This window comes from Sceloporus undulatus, chromosome 1 (genome assembly GCF_019175285.1).
Source record: "Sceloporus undulatus isolate JIND9_A2432 ecotype Alabama chromosome 1, SceUnd_v1.1, whole genome shotgun sequence".
Classification (NCBI taxonomy): Eukaryota; Metazoa; Chordata; class Lepidosauria; order Squamata; family Phrynosomatidae; genus Sceloporus; species Sceloporus undulatus.
The window spans coordinates 368,032,772-368,056,358 of record NC_056522.1 but is presented as its reverse complement, the minus strand read 5'-3'; the positions used below and the strand labels follow the sequence as shown (position 1 = coordinate 368,056,358).

Here is a 23,587-nt window from a genome sequence, read left to right as displayed (position 1 = left end):
ATGTTTAGCCTGGAGAAAAGAAGATTAAGAGGTGATATGATAGCCCTGTTTAAATATTTGAAGGGGTGTCACATTGAGGAGGGAATAAGCTTGTTTTCTGCTGCTCCAGGGACTAGGATATGGAACAATGGATCCAAGCTCCAGGAAAAGAGATTCCAGCTCAACATTAGGAGGAACTTCCTGACAGTAAGGGCTGTTCGACAGTGGAACACACTCCTTCCTCGGAGTGTAGTGGAGTCTCCTTCTTTGGAGGTCTTTAAGAAGAGGCTGGATGGCCATCTGTCAGGGATGCTTTGATTTGGATTTTCTGCATGGCAGGGTGTTGGACTGGATGGCCCTTGTGGTCTCTTCCAACTCTACGATTCTATGATTCTAAATGTTGACTTATCAAGCTCCCATTGATTTAATGGATCTATTCTAATTGAGACTAGCAGCTAGATATCAGCCTCTGTTGGTGCGGTTGTTTACACATCCTTGCATCACTCTGTATTTCCTCTCAATAATTTAGCTCTGTATAGATAGAATATGACATGTGTCCTACTTTACAGACAACCCTGTATTTGGAAACCATCAAAAGGCAGTATTCTGTTTGAAGAAGTCCTCTATTTGAACAGCTGTCCAGTTCATATCTAGTTTAGAAATCCAGAGCCACCAGAAAGGAAGGCCAAGGATAGACGGGGAAGAACTTGAAGTTGTTCAGTAGTCAGCCAGCCAAGTAAACCAATCCCAGTCTCCCCCACAGTAGTGAAATGTGTTGCATTTCTGTTAAATTCTAGTAAGCAGTCACTTTTCATCTATACAAAAGCATCTACAAATATTAGTTTACTATTAAAATGTTATTATAAAAACTACCCAATTTTACCCTGTTTTTTGCTGGTCCATCCCCCCCCCCCCCCCTTTTGGGGTGGGGGCAAATCACCACCTTACTAACATGATGGGTTAGATGAGAGGGAAATCTTCCCAAAGATGTATGAAACTGCTTTCTAAGGTTATTAGTCCTTCTCTCCTACTGATTTACAGCTGTTTTCCAGGATACCATCCCTTTTCTTTCCATGATACCTGATATCTTTTCCTTTGGGAATCCTAGATGAAAACCATGCCTTTTATCACTGAGCTGTTGTCAGCTCAAACTTTTGTAGCAGAGCCTTCACAGTTGTGACATTCAGGTTGTGATTCTCACTTCCTAAGTAGACCCATGCTAGCCTCAATTTGTTCAGCTTTAGCAGAGTGGTGAAAATAATTTTATTTAAAGAGACTTTGGGAAATTGGTCACTAGTTGTGTTCTTTCAGTTCATTTCTTTGACAACATCATTCAAGATAGTGCACACTGATCCATTTGACTGCTGCATGTTTAAAGAGTCAAACCAATTACTACGTACTGTATATGAGAAACATATAACACTGTTCTATATTTTACAAGCCTTAACAATCCAGCAATTTCTGTATGGGCTATATTTTGTGTGCAGCAAGGGCTGAATGGATAAAAATGTCGGCTTAGGCTATTGACATACTCCCAATGAAGCTGATATAGAAGCAAGTGGCCATTAATTGTCTCGGGGCCCTGGCAGGGCAGGGGGCAATACATAAATACCACAAATAAATAAATAACAGTAACATATGTTTTAGCTTACTCTTGCCTCCATTATATACCTTGCCTATATTTTCAAGACATAGGTAGAAGTTCTCAGAAAGAGGTATAAAATAGGTAGTGGTGGTTATTGTTTGACGTTATACTAGAGGTGTAGCAGTAATCTTGTAAAAACCTGATGGGTTTCCCAGTCATCTTAAACCCTCTTCACATTATGCAATTACAGTGGGTCCTTGGTATCTGCTGGGGTTAGATTCCAGGAACACCCCGCATGAATACCAAAATCCATGGATGCTCCAGTCCTGTTAAATACAGTGGCATTGTAAAATGATGTCCCTTATATAAAATGGCAAAATCAAGGTTTGCTTTTTGGAATTTATATTTTAAAAAAATATATTCAAGCCATGGATACTTGAATTAGTGGATAAAAGAAAATCCATGGATATGGAGGCCCGACTGTATAGCATTATTGCCATAGATACATCCTATGAAATGCTGTTGTGTGTAGTGTCAAGAGGCAACAAAGCTATCTGACAGAAAATTCTAAGTATCCCTAGTTAAGCTGCAAGTCGAAGAATTCCATAATGTGGCAGTTAAAGTGGAATTGTAGTGGCTTGATTGTGTAGTGTGAAAAGGCCCTTACTCTTCATTACACTGTCAAGCGTACAAGTTTGCAGAACAGAGGAAAGATAAATCTCTGCCCTGATCTTGCCTATTACCCGATAAAATCACTATAAATGCATTGGATGTAGTGTGCTGTAAAGTACATGGAGCTATATAACCATTGGTAACTGTTTACTTGCTATTAATAATTAGCAACTTTCCTCCTGGACTGTTAAGCAAGGTGTCAGGCATTTGGCACAGTAGAAACTCTGCTGCATATAGCCAAGTTGAAATTACTTCACATTGGACAATAGCAGCAAATGGTACTCCTTTGAGTTTCTGCCACTGCAAACAATGGGATGTTGGACAGTTTCATTTGTTTATTGCTTTATTTATTTGGACAGGTGCAAGCTGGCCATGTAAAATTGGATCGTATTCATAGATAAGCCCAAGACGCCTTTATAAGCATTATCAGATCAATGCATATGGAGAAGCAGAGTCATGTATAGACTAGCTTTATCTTAAAAGAGGCACTCTAAATCTATTTATGGCTTCATTATTGTAGATCAAAGTGCCCTCAAACATGGAAGCTTTTTTACTGCATTGTACTACTAAATGAAAGTTGGCCGCAAAGGCTGTAATTGGTCAATGGTTAAAACAGTGACAAACAAGTAGCAAGGAAAAGTGATGGAAGAATGGGATCAGGGGGTATTTTACATCCCCTTTCACACTTATGTGCCACTACCAGAACTCCAACACAAAGGTGGGAACATAGGCAGTTACGAGGACCAGTTCATACTTACAGGTGGCTCTTTCCCAACCCTTGATGAAAAGAGGAAACAGAATCTCAGGCTTAAAAAAAGTTTAATTTCACAAATGAGCCCAACTGGGTAACACACAGGGCTACTATTAAGCAGTCCTGCAAATGTAGCTTTGGTATGAGCTGGTGCCTCCATATTGGTACTGTTCATGCCAGTGTGCATGGGAAATTATGACATCAAAGAGTTTTACTAACTAGTGTGACACAGCTTTGCTCTGAAGTCTCACTGAATTCAGAGAGGATTTCTTCCACATAAGAATTTCAGACCTTGGTTTGGATCAGACATAACTTTTCTGATTCTCCAAGCTATGGTCTTGACTGATGAAAGTACAAATCATAATTTGTTCAGACCAGGAAGTTGTTCATTTACCAGAGTAAGAGAGGGAACTGTAAAAGAAAGGGGTTGATGATAGGGCAGATTCACAACCCTCTAAACTGGGCAGATATGAAATATTATATCTGAACCAAACCCTATTAACCCTTTGGAGTTTTGAAATGTTCAATTGAATAATCAGTTTAACTGGTTTAAAATGGTTTAATAAGACCCTCCATTAATTAGGCAAATGATATATATCATTTGCAAAGAAGCCATAGAAGTTGTTAAGATGAAAACAGCTGCCAAAAAAAAGTGTAGATGGCAGTTGGTCTTGGACAAATTTTCTTGATTCACATTAGACTCAGCCTGCTGAATTCACTCTTTCTGAATTTATATGTGAACTGAAATTCAGTTATCAATTGGTATTTGCATTGCACAGAATGTTGAGATGAAGCTGACCAGTCAAAAATACACGTTAAAACATATATTATAGGGGAAACTGAGCACAAACATGTTCATGTTGAGCGAAAATAATGTGCAAAATGCATTGTGGTAGGGGAAAATTTCTTGCAGGAGATATGTGTATTACCTACAACTGTATGTAAATAATAATAATAATAATAATAATAATAATAATAATAGCAGCAGTAGTAGTGGTATGTTAGAAGGAATACTCTTGAAAATGGGTATAAATTTTCATAGCAATTTATTTTAAAAACACACACATACACAAGTATATGAAATCAGGACAGAGCAAAATTAAAACTAGGAAAATGAGAAAGAAGAAAAACTGAATGTGGCAGATTTGTTCATCCCTAGTTGACTGAGTGACAGTGAGCTCTACCTCTTCTGCATCACCCCAGTACATTTCTGTGCTCTGCTTGGAAGAGGGCACTTCTCTCCTCTGACAGCCCCTTGGTTTCCACTGAGAACAGAGGAAGGATGAAGTACTCTGTTGTTCCACATCCAAGCCTCCTTGCTCAGCCTCTTAGGACTCACCTGCGTTAAGTTGTTGCCTGTGGGTATCATACAAGTGGTTATAGAAGCTGCACATGGCAAGCGTTATTTTTGAAGAGCCATTCACTCTTTATTGTACACTGGAGGTATGCCTCTTCTAAGATCCAATCTATGCTCCATAAATCTAAAAGCAATGTATGCCACATTTCTCAGAAATACTGTTTCAGATATTAACAATTGTTTTGCAAATAAAATTGCTGGATTAATAATTTTATTTAATTACTACAGTTGATTAAAATGTATTTTAGTTCTGGAGTGCTAGGAACCATGGAGGAAAGCATACAGGTAAAGGAAAATATGTAATTGAGATTGGGGTTAGTGACTTTGCAGAGATGAGCAGGATGAAAGGGAAAGCAGGGTTGAATTTGACTGTCAGATCATTTGTATCCCCTACAATGTGTTTGTTTTATGTATTGCAGGAGCAAGCATGGTGAAATGGTTTGGGTGTTGGTCTACGACTCTGGGAGACCAGGGTTTGAATCCCAGCTTGGTCATGGAAACCCATTCAGTGACTTTGGGCAAGTCATATTCTCTCAGCCTCAGAGGATGACAGTAGCAAACCCCTTCTGAAGAAACTTGCTAAGAAAACCCTGTCATAGGTTTACCTTAGGGTTGTCATAAGTTGGAAACAACTAAGGCACACAACAACAACCACCCTATGTTTTAGGGCAGCAGTAGACAAAAAGTAGCTGGGGGCTACATATAGCACCAAGTAGCCCTGTGGCCACATGCAGCAGTTGTTCATCCTGCCAGACTTGCCAGAACAACCACTTTCTGGGTAAAAAAGAAAGGGTGAAGCGTTTCTGCTAAAAGTGGCAATTCTTTATCTACATTACCTATTTTAGTTTAGTTATATCCCACTTTTCTCCTGACATGGGACCCAAGGCAGCTTACAACATAGTTAAATGAAGGAAGATAGAACTAAAAGTCTGATGGTAAAATTTTAGTTGTTTTTTAAAGGTAGCTAACACGTTAAAAGACCTATAATGTAAAACAATAACATTTTTAAAACAGTGAGTACACCTTACTAGTAAGCACTTCTGTGCAACCAGTAATTACCAAATACTTGTTGATTTTTTTTTAAGTATTTATTTGTAGATGAAACGAGCAGAGATGGAGCCAGCCTAGCCTCCCATGGAAGGGAATTCCACAGTCTGAGAGCAGCCACTAAGAGCTGAAACAGACCGTCTCAAAATGCTGGCTTTCCAGTGGCTTGGGAACATGCTATACACATGGCACCACTGGGATGCCCACATGTAGGGTTGCCACAGCCCCAATCCGGCTCTCTCAGGGGTGACTTCAAACCTTTCTCACACATCCTCACCAGATGGATTGTGACAATTGTGGGACTGTGAGAAAGCCCTCCATTAAGGATCTTAAGATTCTGGGAGGGTTATACAGAGAGGTACAAGCTGCACTCCTGAATCACACTGTACTTTACCTAACTTTACATATACTTAACTATGCAGCAGAGACACTAAGAAACTCTGGTCCAAAACACACTGCAGAAATCATCCAATCTGAGAACGCTTTAACTGCCCTGGCTCAACGCTAGGAAATTCTAGGGACTGTAGTTTTGTGAGACATTTACCCTTCTCTGCCAGAGAGCTCTGGTGCCACAGTAAACCAGAATTCCCAGGATTCGCTAGCACTGAGCCAGGGAAGTTAAAGTAGTTTCAAACTGGATTATTTCTGCATTGTGTTTTGGACCTCTGTGAATGAATAGTGAAGATGCGTAACATGACACCGGCAATAGTGTCTCGATGCGCATAAAGCTGTACCACTCCTTAGGTGGTGTCCCAATGCACAACAGGGCTGATGCACCATGTGCATCAGTCAATTTGCTGGCTTCCCTATGTAGTAACGTAATAGTAACCCTTTGCTAGATACAGATGATGGAACTACCCAGTTCTGATTCCTGCAGATGTATGTCCACTTACAAAAGTAGAATTTCAGCCTTTCAGGGTGGGAGAAAAGCTTGGTTAAATTTAAAAAGCTCAGATAATTATAACAATAATAATAGGATTTATTTATATGCCACCCAATCACTGGGAATCCGGGCGGCTTACAACAGAGGGGATAATACAGTACAAGGCAATAACAATAAACATGAGTTAAAAATAAATGTAACATAATGCATTAAACAATAACAATAAAATAAGATAGTGATTAACAATAGCAATAAATAACAAAAAACAGCAATTATAGCAAAAAAGAATGCATAGTCATTATAGCAACAATAAAATTAACAAAGCAGAATACATAACAATTAACAAGAGCAAAACAAGTAAAAAGAAATTATATAATAATAGCAAATGCAACTCTAATGGAATGCAATACAATAATAAATACAATACGACTCTAATACAGTATAAAACAATACACATAATTCCCCCCCTTCAAATATACAACAAAAACTCCAAATATAATAATGACAAAAACTAAAATAAATAATTAAAACCATTAGTCAAACAATCAACCAGCTGCTTATTGTCCAAGGCAATATGATAGTTAACTAACCCCTGCCAACTGTTTTGTGTTCAGTTTTCTTTTAAAAGTGATATCTGTAAGCCTTCTAGTTTGCCTTTGCTGTTTGACATCTTTACCCATCCTTGGTTTCTCCCTTTGCTATTCTCACCTGGATCGGTATTTTCAACAGAGCTCCCAATGGGCCTTGTTCACACGTTCCAAAGTGGAGAGAAACATGATTTGCTTTCTTAGTCTTATTAATGAAAAGATAAATACAGTGGTACCTCGGGTTACGAAATTAATTCGTTCCGCGGCTAATTTCGTAACCCGAAAAACCTTCGTAAGCCGAATTGCCATAGGCGCTAATGGAAAAAATAGCTCTCTGCTGCCCTCCGGTGGCGGCCTTTCCATTTAAAACAGCGCCGGGGTTTTTTCGTAACCCGAAAAAACCTTCGTAAGCCGAAACAATAAATCCCTATGGGATTTTTTCGTATCCCGAAAAATTCGTAAGCTGGGTAATTCGTATCCCGGGGTACCACTGTAAGTGCAAGAGTGGAGATTCAGACCTACAAGAGGCTGTCAACTTGGGGCTGAGATGGGTCAAATAATTTGTGCAATACTATACAAGGAACTGCAAATGAGCACCTCAGTCTGTGAGAACCTCTTGGCTATCAACAAACCAGATCAGAACTGATTCTGTGACAGTGCATGGCTTCTCTGCAGATCTGGCTGGGAGGTTCATAGTGATTAGATGAGGTATGATACATTTTATCATATTTGGCAGCAAATGGCAACTGTCCCAGGGATAGGTGACTGATTTTACAACAATCTTTTCATGGAATGTGTGTGTTATATTTATCTTTATTGTTATGTATTTAAATGATTTTACACTTGTAAAAATTAATGGTGTTTTAATAAGATAACTTGTTTAATTTAATGCAAAGGGATCTTGTAGCACCTTTAAGACTAGTAAGGAGTCCTGGTTGCGTAGTGGTTAAATGCTGGTACTGCAACCATTCACAGCCACAAAGTTTTAGTTCGATCCCAGGATCAGCTAAGCCTTGCATCGTTCTGTAGGTCACTAAAATGAGTACCCAGCTTGTTTGGGGCAATTGCCTTACACATTGTTAACCGCTTAGCGAGTGCTTAAGAGTACTGATAAGCAGTATAGAAATGTACCTGCTTGCTTGCTAACTGTACCAAAGAAGTTCATAGAATCATAGAATTGTAGAGTTGGAAGAGACCACAAGGGCCATCCAGTTGCAGCATACGCTTTTGTATGTGGCACACTCCTACACAAATCTACTTCCTCAGATGCATGGAAACAGATGCAGTGTTATAACTTTTCACCATTAGGTTTGTAGCTTTGTCTTGTTTAAGACAAGAGGTGTAATGAAGTCTCCTTTGGAGGTTTTATAAGCTGAGGCTGGGTGGCTATCTGTCAGGAATGCCTTGATTGTGTCGTGGCAGGGGGTAGGACTGGATGGCCCTTGTGGTTTCTTCCAATGCTATGATTCTATGATTCTAAACTTTACTGTAAACCATTTTGGATTCCATGTCAGGAGGAAGGCAGAATAATAAGTAAGCAAGTAAATATTTCCTCTGTAAAATGTGCTTGGTAATGAGCATTAATTCACCCGCTGCAACAAATTGTGGTTTGCTGTTTTCATATCCTAAGTCCAGTGTTCCATACTGTAATATATAAATAAATAAACAATGGCTGGTCTGCATATATCTGTTTTTAGTCACTGAAGAAGTTAATACACCTTTTCTCCCTCAGCAGCAAACAAAGTTCCACCTCAACCTACCACAGACTCAGTGAATCTTCCCCCACCCCCACCCGCGGCCATTTTGAACTTGGTGGAAAACAAATGAGATTGCAGAAGCATCTGACTATGTCTCTGTAGCGAGGCACAAATTGATTACATTAGCTACTGAGGCCTCCAGGGGACCCTGGTGAACCTCAGCAGATAATGTTGTCACCTCACATCTGGCTATGGGGACATATTCAGATGCTTCTGTGATCTCACCACCATCATCAATCAGGCATGGAATAGCAGCTCTGTGGTAGCTCAAGGGGATGGTAAATAGCTCACCACAGTGTAGTTCCGCATGTGGAACTACTATGCTACACTATACTGAGCCATGCAGAATTGTGGCCAGCATAAGTTAAATCAGAGTTGCAGATGTTTGGAGTTTATGTATAAATAGGAGACCAATTTTGGTAAAGAGCTGGAAAAACAGTGCAGTCCGCTGCAATGGAGGATAGGATTCTCATAGGTTTAGTAGGCAAGTTGCAGTCCTTCCCAGCCAAGTAGCATAGAGCCTTGAGGGACATGTGTTTATACAAAACTGTCAAAGCTAGAAATGGCTGGGATTTTGTTTGGCTCCTCTTGATTTTTTTTAAAAAAAATATTGATTTTTTAAAAGTATGACTACAAGGAGGGAGGGGGAAAGGGAAGGGAATTCCTACAGTATGAGCATGGTATAGGCAAATATAGTGGGCCTTTGGTATCCACTGGGGTATGGTTCCACACACCCCTGTGGATATCAAAATCTGTTGATGCTCAAGTCCCATTATATACATTATATGCCATTTATGTTACTTACATAACATGGCAAAATAAAGGTTTGCTTATTGGAATTTTTTAAAAAAACTTTCAGCCATGGATGGTTGAATCCATAGGTGCAGAATACATGGATATGGAAAATCAGCTGTACATTAAGGTAAGCTGACTATGGCCTGTTACAGACTGCCAAAATAATGCTGCTTCGGGTCTCTTTGGAGGTATGCTGTTTAAATGATGCGTGCATCCTAAGAATCCAGAAGCTGCACCAAAGCTGCACTCCAGTGCTTAGGAATGGAGTGTGGCTTTGGTGCAACCTCTGGATTCTTAGGATCCATGCATCATTTAAATAGCATACCTCCAAAGAGACCCAAAGCAGCTTTATTTTGGCAGTCTGTAACAGGCCTAAATTTCCAAAATACATATTCACTTGTCATTGATAAAATACCTGTTTGTGAGTACGGTAGCTTAACCAAGCCTGCACAACATACGGTCCAACCTGTGGCCTGCCAAAGGATTTCTGGTAGCCTGTGAGGATGTGGAACAACTTCTGGTGGTAGATGGCAGCTAACAGCCAAACAACATCTCTGGTAAAACTCCTTAAGCCTCCTCCACAGCCCAGCTTTTCCTCAAGGATAAGGCTAAGCAGTGGAGGTCCCCACAGACATTTTTGAGGCTCCCGCAGATATCTTTGCCATTGCTTCCTTAACAGTCCTTGCCAAAATATCATAAATGAAGCAAGTATGGTATATATATTTATTTGAAAGGTACTTATATACTTTAATGTACTTGCATTTGATGAAGTGGACTGGAATCCATGAAAGCTTCTCCTAGTAATTTCCTTCCTTTTATTTATTCTCAAAGGTGTTATAAGATGTATATATTCTTCCAAACTTGTGGCATGCAAAATGTCCTCCAACATAAAATGCAATAGCATCTAAAACCATACATATCCACACAAGAATATTACAGTGGTACCCCGGGATACGAAATACCCAGGTTACGAAATTTCCGGGATACGAAAAAATCCCATAGGAAATAATTGTTCCGGGTTACGAATGGTTTTTCGGGTTACGAAAAAATTTTTGGTGCTTTTTTCGGCTTTTTCGCACGAAATTGCGGCTTTTCCCCATTAGCGCCTATGGCATTTCGGCTTGCGAATGCTTTTCGGGTTACGAACGGAGCCGCGGAACGAATTAATTTCGTAACCCGAGGCACCACTGTATAGTGATTGATTTATATGTGAATAGATTAAAGACTAACTCTCTGTACTAATGGTTAGTTATGGCTTTTGTTTTCCAGAATGGGATTTCCAAAATTTGGGACTTCATGAGGACACATGACAGGTAAATTTCCCCGAATGTATTTATTGGCTAAACATTATTTTCCAGAACAGTTTTCAAGCAAGCCATCATTTTTCAAGCAAGCCATCATCCATTTGAATGAATGTCTGTCTGTCTGTCTGTCTGTCTGTCTGTCTGTCTGTCTGTCTTTGCATTCATATAAGCGCTTTTGAGTATTTGCTTAACATTAAACATGGCTATATATTCCCTCATCCCACCCCATATTCATTTTGAGGTAACACACTCCTACGCAAACCTTGCCTTTCAGTGTACTTAGATCATACTGTTTTCATGCCTCCAGGGCATAGGAGTTCCAAAGCTACAGACTTCAAAAACATCACTTAGAGATCAAGAAGTTGCATCTGGGAGACTGTAAAGACCAATGAATTGCTGAAAATCAGTACCTCACTATTTCTTTTGTTCTGAAATATAACGATTTCATAAATTGGTTCTGCAAAAGATAACACTGCTGTTTTTAACAAGAGATTGCTTCCTAGAACCATTCCCCCCCCCCCCATTGGTTATGAAAAGAAAGCACCCAAGAGACATGTTTCCAGTAGGGTGGGAAAGGGGTTGTGGTTGTTTGTTGTTTGTTTTGGTTTAGTGTGTTACAAGCGTCAGTTTTAAAGGGCTTTTTAGCAGGACATTTTTAAAATAGCTGGGAACATGATTACATAAGGTGCACATGTCATGCCAGTCATCTCTGGTCACATAACATTTGTTGCCTTTACATGTACAGCAGCTGTCATCCTGCAACTTTTTTAGTGACTGCAAAGTACAGCTTTCAGTTTGGCGAGAATGCCAAGCCATCTTGTTCAAGCTCCAGATTGCCTAACATCCTGGGAATAATAAAACATCTTCATTCCATCTATGTATGCCCCAAATTTGTCATCTGAACCTGATAACGCTGGATTAGTTCTATGCTCAGGTAAACCCAACTGCGAATGCCTCTCTTGCACTGGAATCCCTCTACATTTTTTTCTTTTTGAAATTTGTTTGTTCCTGTTTGTACCTTTGGATTCATTCCATTTTATCCAGACAGCCTGAGGCTAACAGATTACAAATTGCGTTACAGTCACCAAAGGAGACTGCAAATGTCCAATAGTCATTCATGAAGGGTCTTCTTATTTACTTATGTATTATTTATTTGTTTCTTGGAAAGCTTCTGTCTTATTCTTACTCAGGATCTCAGGGCAGCATACAATTTAAACAATTTCTAGATTAAAAGCATAAATAATAATTCTGGCTTCCCTAGGGAGTGAGTTCCAAAGTCTGGGAGTAATCACCAAGAAAGGCTTCTCCCTTCCTTCCATCAAACAAGCCTGGGAAGGTGGTGAGACAGAGTGAAGGGTCGCTCTGGACGGGCTCTTATTAAAGATAGCAACTGTTAAAACCACTTTAAAAACTGCAACAATTTAATACCATTTACGTGTATACTTGAAATAAATTAGTCCCCAAAGGCTTTTCTAAAAAGCCTTGTTTTATTTTGGTGCTGGAAAGAAGTCGGTCTGCTAAGAAGAGGGCATTCTACAATCATGACTTCACAGCCTAGAAGGTTGTCTTCCATGTCTCACTTCGTATAGCCTCCACTGGTTCAATAGACAGAGGAGGTTTTGTAACATTCCTGTGAATGCAGATCTTCCCTTTTTGAATCCAGGGCTCTGTGCACTATGCCATGCTGGGGTTCCATTTTATGCTTTTGCCACAATGTAGTGAGGACAAGCAGCAGGAATGACCAAGCAGGGTGAGACAGAGAAAGATAAACCAGTTTCCAAGACAATGGCTCTGCTCCTTGTTTTCCATAGATGAAGCAAGCCAAAATTATGCTCTGTAACCATATAACACAAGGAATAATATGGCATATACAAACAGCACGAACGACTAAGCAGGGTGAGACAGAGAAGTGCTAAACTAGATTCTTAAGATCATTGATCTGCACCTCATTTTCCATGGGTGAAGCAAGCCAAAATTCTTATGTTATATGGCTAAAGAGCATAATTTTGGCTTGCTTCACTCATGGAATGACAAGGTGCAGAACAATTGGAGGTGCAGAGCAGTTGTTTGGAGGCTGGTTTAGTACTCCTCTGTCTCACCCTTCTCAGACGTTCCTGCTGCTTGCCCATACTATATTGCAGCAAAAGCATTCAGTTTAGGAATGCCCTCCCACCACTGATATCTCTGTGCCTTCCTGTAAATTAAGATGCATGAGTGCAGTGTGAGTTATGGTCAGCAAGAATATTTCCACATGCAGAGAGCCAGAAAGGGCCAAAGAACTTAGGTTCACAGAGTTGGAAGGGGCCCCATCAGCTGAGTTTAACTCGCCGCTTAATGTAACAAATCCAGCTAGAGCATTCCCAGTAAGTTGTACAGCCTCTTTCTGAACTTGGGAAAGTTATTTTTGGAATTCAGTTCCCAGCAGCCCCAGTTGGTTATGCTGACTTTCCATAGGTCTTAAGAGAAGCCACTATTAAATGCTCAATCATCTGCTATATGTGGGCCTCCTTTCATGTGAATGTACCACCTGCAACACAACACATCAAAAGCAGCCACGAGTATAACTACTTCATACACTGAACAAGCAAAATTGTGCCGATGGGATAACTCAAGACCCTGGCACGATAAACCTACATGGGCAAAGTTAAGTGTTACAAACAACCATGATCATTCTAGTGGGGGCCAATGCAAATAAATATATTTCTGACAGATTGTGCCCTCAGTCAAATCAGCAATGACTGCAGCTTTTTAGTAGGAATGACTGAAGCCACAGTCTGACATTTTGCAGATTCATTCACAAGTCTTTCCACATAATTTATTGCTCCCCCCCCCCCTACTTACAACTGGAGGTTGGTTGCCGACAGGGAATTATTTAGTGGCTGTTTCTATCTTTGTGGTCTTCGTTGTGACGCAGTGTGTGTTAAGTTATCAGTGCATGTTGAAATAAACTTTCCTTTTTTAGTAATGATACATAAAGATTGCAATAAGTTATTCTGTATGTGCCCATAACATTCTGAATTTGAATAACCACTAAGATAACAAGATTCAAAAACTACTTAGCCATTAATCCCAGGTTCATGTTGATTGTGCCAGAGCAGAAAACAGTTACTAAATTGACTACAGTTCCCAGAATCTCCCTGCCACCTGACTTGGGGATTCTGGGAGTTGTTGTGCCAAAAATAACTTTTCCAACCTGATGACTGTATAGCTATTAAACATTTTTGAACAATAAAAGACATGGAATAAGATAGTATGGACATATCCTACATTAATGTGAGGGAAATGCTTCGATCCAATTGAGAGAGGCAAGGAAACACAAATAAATATTTTATTTATTATTATTATAAATAGCCAATTATAGCTTTTGAGAGGTTTCAGTTGGATGTTGAGGTGTGAATTTCTGTCTCAAATGTGGTCCTTACTTCCATGTCTGCCAAAACAAAAGTATGATGCCATATCACCGTTCTCATATTTGCCATAGAATATACTTCTTTTTTCCTACATGGAGATAGTTTTCATGTACAGAAACTACTCACGTGAGGAGAAACACATTTCAAACTAGACATGCTGACAGGAGGATTCTGGGAAGTGTATCCCCAAGATATAATTTCTTTAAGCTCTGGTAGGATCATTGAAAGTTTTCCACATACACAGAACAACACAACATACACAGAACAACTCACATGACATTGTTATACTACAATTGCACTGTGTTAGACCCAACTTTGCCTGGAATTTATTGTACAATGTTGTAATTCTCTTGGTGCTGTCTCACACTGTCCCAGTGTTGGGTCATTTTGAAGCTGATTCTTTTCTCACTGGAAATAATCTGTTATATGAACCAAACTGATAAAAGGAGTGAGTCTTTAACTCAGAATATTATCAACATGCTCCAGATTGAAAGGAGACTAGTGAGGATGCCAAAAACAAAGCAAGTGGCATTGTTACAAGAGTAAAGTATGTTCATACTTGGGCAGTAGAGGCTTAAGGGAAGGTGAGAATACTTTTTGTAAACATGTAAAGAGATCTTTAGAGGAGACAGATATCAATTATCTTCCTTGGCCATTGAGGCAAAGAACATGTAGACATCTAAGGCTGAAGACAGAACATTTTGAGTTAAACATTAAGGAAAGGTTTTTTTAAACAAGCTGTGAAAGGATGTTGGGCAATCAACAGTGTTGATGGTGATCGAGTCTAGACTTGACACCTTTTTATCAAGGATGATGCAGGGATAATGAATTTTATCCTGCCTTTGTTGAAGGAGGTGAATCAAGCAACCCATCAAAAGTTTATTTCAACTGAGATAATTGTCTGATTTATTTTTATGCCGTGGTCACAACTGTCATTTTGAAAGGACCTTCAGTTCCAGCTTTACCTGCCCCTTCATGAACAGGTACAGCTGGTCTTCTTGTGTTTGATTAGAAGCAAAATAAGAAGTATGATTTGTGTTTTGCAAGACTAATAACAAAAGCATACGGATATCATTTGTTGTGCCATCAGCAGCAGGAAACCATGATTCTTCTTTCCATTTTTTTCCTTCTTGATTAATATGCAAGTGAATGCACACAACTAAATACATACATACATACATACATATATATTTGAAAATACATGCAGACATGCTTTAGTTGATGGTAAAATGCATAAAGATATATTCAGAAAAATGCATAAGAAATGTGTATGCTGGGCAAAGTATTAACCAACTGACATATGAATTTCTGTGTGGGAGGGAGAGCAGGGACAGTCTCACAATTTGATATGGAATGTGGATGAGACAAGAGTGCTGTTGAGATAATGGAAAAAATGCAACGAACAAGTAATCAGATATCTGTAACTTTTCACACTCATAGCTTTCATTCAGAATAGATGGTACGAGCCCAAATGAACAAAAAGTCAAAACTAGTGTTGGGAAACTTCTTGTGTTCCTAACTTGTATGTCACATTTACCTATCTCAGTGTACAGTTTTAGAATTTAGGATGTCACACCAATACACGTACGTAAATACATTTTCATTTCTACAGAACTCTGCATTGTGAAGTTGAAGGCTTTCATGGCCGGCATTCAAAGTTTTTTCTGGGTTTTTCGGGCTTTGTGGCCATGTTCTAGAAGAGTTTCTTCCTGACGTTTTGCCAGCATCTGTGGCTGGCATCTTCAGAGAATGCTTGTCTGGAAAGGACTTGGGTATATATATTGTGTGACCTGGAAAGGCAGGAGTGATTTGCATGTGTATTGTTTTGTTGTTAATGGCAGGCCTCAGGGTGGGAGGGTCTACAAAAGAGGATTAGGGTCTGCTTGATAGTGTTCATTGTCTGCTGGGAGATTTCTCATTTGCATTTGTTGAGTCTTTTTATCTTGCTATTTTTCAGGACTGGTAGCCAAACCTTGTTTACTTTAAGGGTTTCCTCTTTTCTGTTGAAATTATCCAGGTGTATGTGGATTTCAGTGGCTTCCCTATGCATCCTGACATGGTAGTGGTTGGCATGGTCCAGAATTTCAGTGTTTTCAAACAGGATTTTATGCCCAGGATTGTCCACATGCAGATTGCAACTAGCAGGCAACAGATCAAGTTTGCCACTGTAGCAGCACTAGTGAAAACTAATATTCTGTGTGCTTTCACAGTTTTGGACTCCTAGGGGGTTGAGGCATTTATGTAATACCATTTTGGGGGAAAGCCGTTTTCACAAATAATTAAGGGCCATTACAACATGTGTTGCAAACATCACCATCAGGGAGCTTACTGAAACTATAAACACAATAGCTTTGAAATTTATTTTACGCCCCCACCCCAACAGAAATGGTTTTGATTTGTAAGGTCTCCTTGCCTTGTGGATCCTGGGATGTGGGCCAAGGTATCTCTCACACACAAACACAGAGAATATATTGTACTTAAAAATGCTCTGACTAATGCAGTACATTGTATACTGAATGTTGGCCCGACAGTTCATTTCCTTTTTTTGTTGTTGTTGAATTCTTACACTCTATATTTTATCCATTATTACACATTGCTGAGCATTTGTTTATTTGAAAATTTCTCCATCACCTCATTCTTTTCTATGATTATTAAATAAAGTACTTTAGTCAGCTCAAGCCACTGTAATAATAAGTAGCTGTAGTTTATGTTTCAAAGAAACATGCTTATGGGATTGTTAACATGTCTTAAAATGTATTGTGACTTTTCTTTCTCTAGCAAGCCTGAAGGTTCAAACAGCAGGCCTTGTTGCTTGTGGCATCACAAAGGATTTCTTGATCCATTGCCTTTCCTGTAAAAACCCTCCTGTATTTGGGGTGTCATAGCTGTTCATTTAACCCATTCTAGTGCATATTTCATGTTTTCTTCAATTAGGGAAATTGTTCTGTTTCAACACACACACATACAGTTAATGTATTTTTGTGTGCCTTCAAGAGTATGTGTTTAAAAGAAATGTGACATGTTGATAGACCCAGGTAGAGTAAGATACATTGAATCATTGAGATTTATATAAATGACAACTTGCCATTCAGCAAGGGATTCGTAGGTCTACTCAGCTGGTAGAGTAGGCCCACCGAATCCCTTCAATCCCTACTCTAGTTGGTGAGAGCCAGCATGGTGCAATGATCTGAGTTTGGACTATGACTCTGGAGACCATGGTTCAAATACCAGCTCAATCATGTAAATCCACTGGATGATCCTGGGCAAGTCACACTTTCTCAGCCTCAGAGAATGGCAATTACAACCCTCCTCTGAAGAGAACTTGCCAAGAAAACCCCATGATAGGTTTGACTTAGGGTCGCCATAAGTCGGAAACAACTTGAAGGCACACAATGACAACAAACTCAAATTAGTACAACCAGTTAGAGTTGCCAGATCTTCAGACCAGGTCTCAGGACCTGGATCCTTTGCTCCAGTCCTCAGAGTGAGGGAGAGAAATGTCAGGGTGAGACCACTGCCTAGAATACTGTATGTACTTCATGTTAATCGATTCTTGGGAGAGGCGGGAAATATTATATGACTTTACCTTTGCGCTCAAAACAGTAATCCTTTATGCAGTTTATTTGCATTACATTGTCAAATAGCTCTTAAACTGATCATTTATTCTAGCAAGCTTTTTAAAATCATGCAGGCCTGGTTTTATCAGGGGTTGGTAGATTATTTAAACATTGTATATTTTAAATTTTGAATGTTTTAAAATGTTTTACTGTTTTAATTAGATTATTTTAATTGTTTTTAAAGTGCAATTTTAATATTATATATGTTGTAAGCTGCCTTGGGTCCCAAATTGGGAGAAAGGCAGGATTAAAATTAATTAATTAATTGGTAGGTTTGGACAGTAGGATTTTGGGGGGTAGGGTAAAATTTATGCCAACAGCTTATTTGTTGATAATAGCAGAATGTGGCATTTCTGTTGAGTCTGTGGCCATTGAATATGGTCATTTTACCACAACATCAGCTAAAGGTTTTGGACGCTTTTTTTAACCAACTCTTGAAAAATGCACTTCATTGATTCACCCCTTTCTCTTCTTCAGTGCAAAGTTTTTAATATTAAAATTGCCTTTTGAAATTTAGTTTCGGGTTATTGTTTTTAGGGTGCGATACTGCAGTGAAATAGCTTTTTAGAACTCTTTAATTATCCCCCTTCATTTCTTTATACTAAATCCACTTTATCTCTGATTAGTACAAAAGGCTGAGTGTTTTTGTCAAGAGCTTATGGCTTTCCTTTGTGATGGGCTGTATCTTAAGTAGCCATTTGGAATGGTGTTGGCTTTTGGCAGAGTTGGGGAGGGAAGACATGCTTTTCAAGGAGCTCAAAGTGAGCCAATAAAGACTGTGGAAGCCTGTACACATATAATCCAGGGCCTATCTGCATTATGGTTAATGCTCTGGGAAAGTAAAGAAATGGCACCAAAAATATTCCATGTGTATAACTGAAATACATTTGCCCTGAATTGAGTGGCTGTGTTTTCTCCACCATAAGCTGTTTGAGGTGCCTGTTTGATAACAAGAAAAATACCACTCTGTTTATCACTTTGTATGTTCAGGACCTGTCACTCTTAGGGTTTGTCTTCTAAAAGCAAGCATGAATCCTAACTTGAGGAGTTAATTTATGAATCTCTATCACATTTTCCCCCGTTTCCTCCCCTGACCCTTCTCCATTACAGATGCCATCCATTCAGGTTCAGTCAATATTTGATAATCAGCTGTTGGGCTGAATTTAAAATCATGCATACATAACCCTTATAGCCAAATGAAGGAATATATAGAATCACAGAGTTGGAAGAGACCACACTGGCCATCCATGGCTTTTCCTGCAGTTTGATTCCATTGCTCCATGGCCTAGACTCTGGAGCAGCAGAAAACAAACTTGTTCCATCCTCAGTATGACATCCCATTAAATATTTAAATTTAAACACAGCTATTGTACCACCTCTAAACCTTCTCTTCCCCATGCTAAACATAAACAGCTCCCTAAGTCATTCCTCATAGGGCATGGTTTCTAGACCTTTCACCGTTTTTGTTGCACTCCTCTGGATACACTCCAGCTTGTCAATATTTTTCTTGAATTGTGATGGCCAGAACTAGACACAGTATTCCAGATGAGGTCTGACCAAAGCAGAATAAAGTTTGTTTCCCTTGTTCTAGACACTGCACTCCTATTGATGCAGCCTCGGATTATACAGAGCGCCCGCGTCATATGCGGGCATGCCTTACGCGGCTTCCAGCATATCCTGGAAACCGCGCTGGAAGAAGCAGTGCTGCACACCAGAAAAAGTAAGAGTGTGCATGCCCATGGTGTGCACACTGCTGCGTACCAAAGTGGGCACAACCCTCATTATCTTTAATGGGACTAGAGCATACACGGAATTTCCCTTACATGGGAGATCCGAAATGGATCCCCCACGTAAGGTAAGGGATCACTGTATTGGGTTTTTTAGCTGCTGCTTCACACTGTTGACTCATGTTCATGTTCAGCTTGTGATCTAGTAAGAATCCCAGATCCCTTTCGCATGTACTGTTGTCAAGCCAGGTGTCCCCTAGCTTGTACATGAGTCTTTAAAAAAAAATCTGCCTATATGTAGTACCTTATATTTCTCCCTGTTGAAATTCATTTTGTTAGTTTTGGCCCAACTCTCTAATCTAATCTGCCCAAAGACAACCCCCTCCATTGCTAAACAACCCGTGAAGCCCCTCACATAGCCATTCCCTGCAAGATTGCTGAAATGTCTTCCCATGGCCAGAAGCAGGGAATGGTCCAGGGTGGGGTGGGGGGGGGGGCTTTAGGACTGTTCAGTAAGTTGGGGAGTGGGATATGGATCAGCCTTGTGTAAGTTCATTACTCCACTGAGCCATACAATGTGGAACCTTTTCATCAAGAAATTGACCCTTTTCATCAAAGATCTCAACTCAGTGAAGTCTCCCCTCCCTACATGCAAGTATTTTTATTACCGTTTAGACTTGACTATAAGTCGATCTCATGTATGAGTCGAAGACAGGTTTTGTGGCCAAAATTATGGAGTTTTATATGACCTATGGATAGGTCACGGATGCTAAAACATAGGGGAATGTAACAAAGGATGTAAAGGATGATGAAGCAAAGGAAAAGAATTTACATGTTCATGCTAATTCTAAAGGCAGGCTAGCCAAATGAAGAGGGAATTACCACTGCTCTTTTCCCATCCAGACATGCAAAAAAGGCCAGAAGCAGTGCCACGGCAGAGAGAGTAGATAGAGGGGGGCAGTGCTTTTAGGTTTTCCTGGGACAGACTAAACACTCACTTTTGCCACTCAACTGAAAGAAGGGGATGGTTCCTTTTTTGTTAAGAGTTAAAGTACGTTACTTACATTGACCCATGGTTAAGTCGACCCAGATTTTTTGGGTCAATTTTTTTTACTAAAGTTGCTAGACTTACACATGAATATATACAATAATCATCTGTGCTGAAACAAGAGCAGGCAGATTGCAAGAACCCATCTGGAGCATGCAAAAAGAATAGAAAGCTAGCTGGAATCACAAACCAAGTCATGTAATGAAGTGTGAAATTAAGTAGAGTCCGAGTAAAGGAGTCTGAATTAGAACAAAACTGGAACAGCAAGGAGAAACAGGGATGGAATGCTGGTCCACAGAAGAAGGCCTCCAGATAGAAAAAACATGAGAGGTAATTATTGATCAGGGTGAAAGACTGCAGAGTGTTCTAGCAATATTTATAGCCAGTTGGCTATAAATGAACCAGTTGCTTTTTTTTGAGGTTAGAGTCGTGCAGAATAACCCGTACTATCCTGTCACCCTTGTCCATTGTTTTTGCCAGAGAGCAATGGAAATTGTAGCAGTCAGTCACAGACAAGACTTTTCAATCCACCTCTGGTACCCCTAACAATAATTTTGGTGGTTTCAGGATTCATTGTGAAGGAGGGGAACTATCCATGCCCAAGTCATGAATATAGAAATATCCATATACCTTGAAATGGGTAGGCATTCGTAGGTTCAGGAAACACTACATACAATCAGAGGACCCATTTCAGCAAAGTTTTCTCTTCCCATGAATTCTTCTGTGCCCTTGAAATGATTCATAGACCTCTAGGCATCCCATTGCACCTGAAACAAAAAGTTTTGTTGACTGTATTCTCCAGGGAGGGGATAAGAACAACAACCAAAAAAATTGTATGCATTTCTGGCATGTTTGCACATGAGACCTATTGTTTAGGGCCTTTTGATGTCAATTTGAGATTAAATTCTTGTATAAGCCTCATACATTCCAAGGAAAGTGTGCTCTTTTCCTGCTCTTGTGTTACACTTTGGTGTTCTGATAACATAATACTTTGGTTGGATATAATCTTTTGTGCATTATGTTGCCAAATATGTTGCTGTTACAATATGGGAAAAATATCAAGTCAGGTCTTCTTATTAAATAAATTTAGCCCGTTATGTGTGATGGAAACCCCTTCCTCGATCTCTGAAGTGGAATTCCTGACGTTTCGCCAGCATCTGTGGCTGACATCTTCAGAGAATGTCTGAAGATGCCAGCCACAGATGCTGATGAAACATTAGGAATAAACTCTTCTAGTACATGGCCACATAGCCCAAAAAACCCACAAAAAGCTATGGATGCCAGCCATGAATGCCTTCGACTTCACAAATAATTATTTGTTTCTGATTTAGAAGAAGAACATGCTTTTGTAGTCCCTTTCATCATTGTTCAAGAAAACCAAACTAATTAATTGTAATAATGAATAAATGGGGGGGGGGGGCGGGTTGCCAGCTAATTTGGTCCATTTTACCAACCTAATGTTCCAGTCTTCCCAGTTGTCTCAAGATGGCACCAAAAAAAAAAAGGAGACATTTGCAGTGAAAACACTATTTCATTCAAGTTTGATTTGATCTTGTTCCTTCACTTTGACAGCTTGGTTCTGATTGTTCCATCTGTTCTGTGCTTTTCTTTAAGTGTGAGAATCTTAGGAAAGAAATACTAACTCATTCTTCAATGAATTGACACTTTGTTTTTAAATACAGTAATCCTCATTCCCAAATCCCACCTTCCTTTTTTGATTGTTAGAATATATACTCTAATTTCATGAGTGTTTTAAAATCTGCTGTAAGTAAAGTGCCCAACCAAGACAGTAATGACAAAAAAGTAACATATTTTAAGAAGCCCTCATGGTCCATAGCCCCTCCAAGGGATTAGAAAAAATATTTTTTTGGGGGGGGGGATTTTGAAGCCATATGGATGTTGTGGATTTTACCCCAATTTTCATTTTTCTTCCAGAAAGCACAGATACTACTTACACATTCTTAAACCATGCCCAGAGTTAGAAGAGCTTATGGTAATTTCTAACTGACAGATGAGGAACTGAAGACAAAAGAATATTTGCACTGAAGCAGAAAGCGAACCAGTGACTAAATCCCATTTCCTAATTCAGTATTCGCTATCCACAAATCTATGCTCGTTTCCCACTATAACCTTTCAGCCATCTGGAGAGTTTCCGAATTCTTTGTGATAGGACAAGGAATCAATCAAAGTTAACGTTAGATAATCAACAGGCTATCATGGAAATTTAATACATACAGGAATTGACAAATGTGTTTGTCAGGAAGTTGGCATTCAAAACAAGAAGGACAAAAAAATCTTTCCTCTGTTTCCCAGATTTTTGTATTTTATGTCTTGATCATATGTCTACCAAATTAGCAGAGCTTGGGAAAATCTGTTTGTTTTTTTTAACTACAACTCCAAGAATCCTCCAATCTAGCATGGGCCTTAGCCACTCTAGTTAGGGGATTCCGGGAGTGTTCCTTGAAGAACAAAGGTGTTTCAAGCTTTCTAATTTCACATTTCAGCATGTTATTGAAATGTCAACCATATACTAAGCATTCCCATGAACAGCCCAAGACATTCTGCAGTCTGAGGCAAAGGATAAGGTCCTTCCTTATCCTTGGTGGAAGCTGGTTGAATTGACTGTTGGGACCTATCTTTGTACTTATTTAATTTGTTATTGTTTTATTCATTTTTATCCCACCTTTCTTTCAGTAATGGGACTCAAGGCAGCCCGCACTATATTTAAAACAATGCAATTCAAAGCCTATACAAAAGCAGTAATAAAAGTATAAATATAAGATTTAAAAAACAAACAGTATTACAGATACTAAACATTACAAATATTAAAATGCATTAAAAGCATTTTATAGCTCAGAAATAATTTAGTTTGACAGCACTTTAATTACCATGCCTCAGTGTTATGGAATCCTAAGATTTGTGGTCTGTTGTGGCACCAAAGCTCTCTGAAGAGCAAAATGTTTCACAAAACTACAAATCCCACAATTCCATGGCAGTTAAAGTGGGTCAAACTGCATTATTTCTGCAATGCAAATGCAGCCTATGTTGTTGTTGTTATGTACGTTCAG

At 39.4% G+C, this 23,587-nt stretch overlaps 1 protein-coding gene across 2 annotated transcripts in view; it reads left to right on the top strand.

Moving 5' to 3' along the window:
• NUDT14 (nudix hydrolase 14) overlaps positions 1–23,587 on the top strand; it is a 65,266-nt gene that overhangs the window by 20,608 nt on the left and 21,071 nt on the right. For both annotated transcript variants that reach the window (XM_042446512.1, XM_042446513.1), the window contains exon 2: positions 10,683–10,726. In XM_042446512.1, the coding sequence (XP_042302446.1) occupies positions 10,683–10,726 (44 nt within the window). The remainder of the gene's footprint in view (positions 1–10,682; positions 10,727–23,587) is intronic.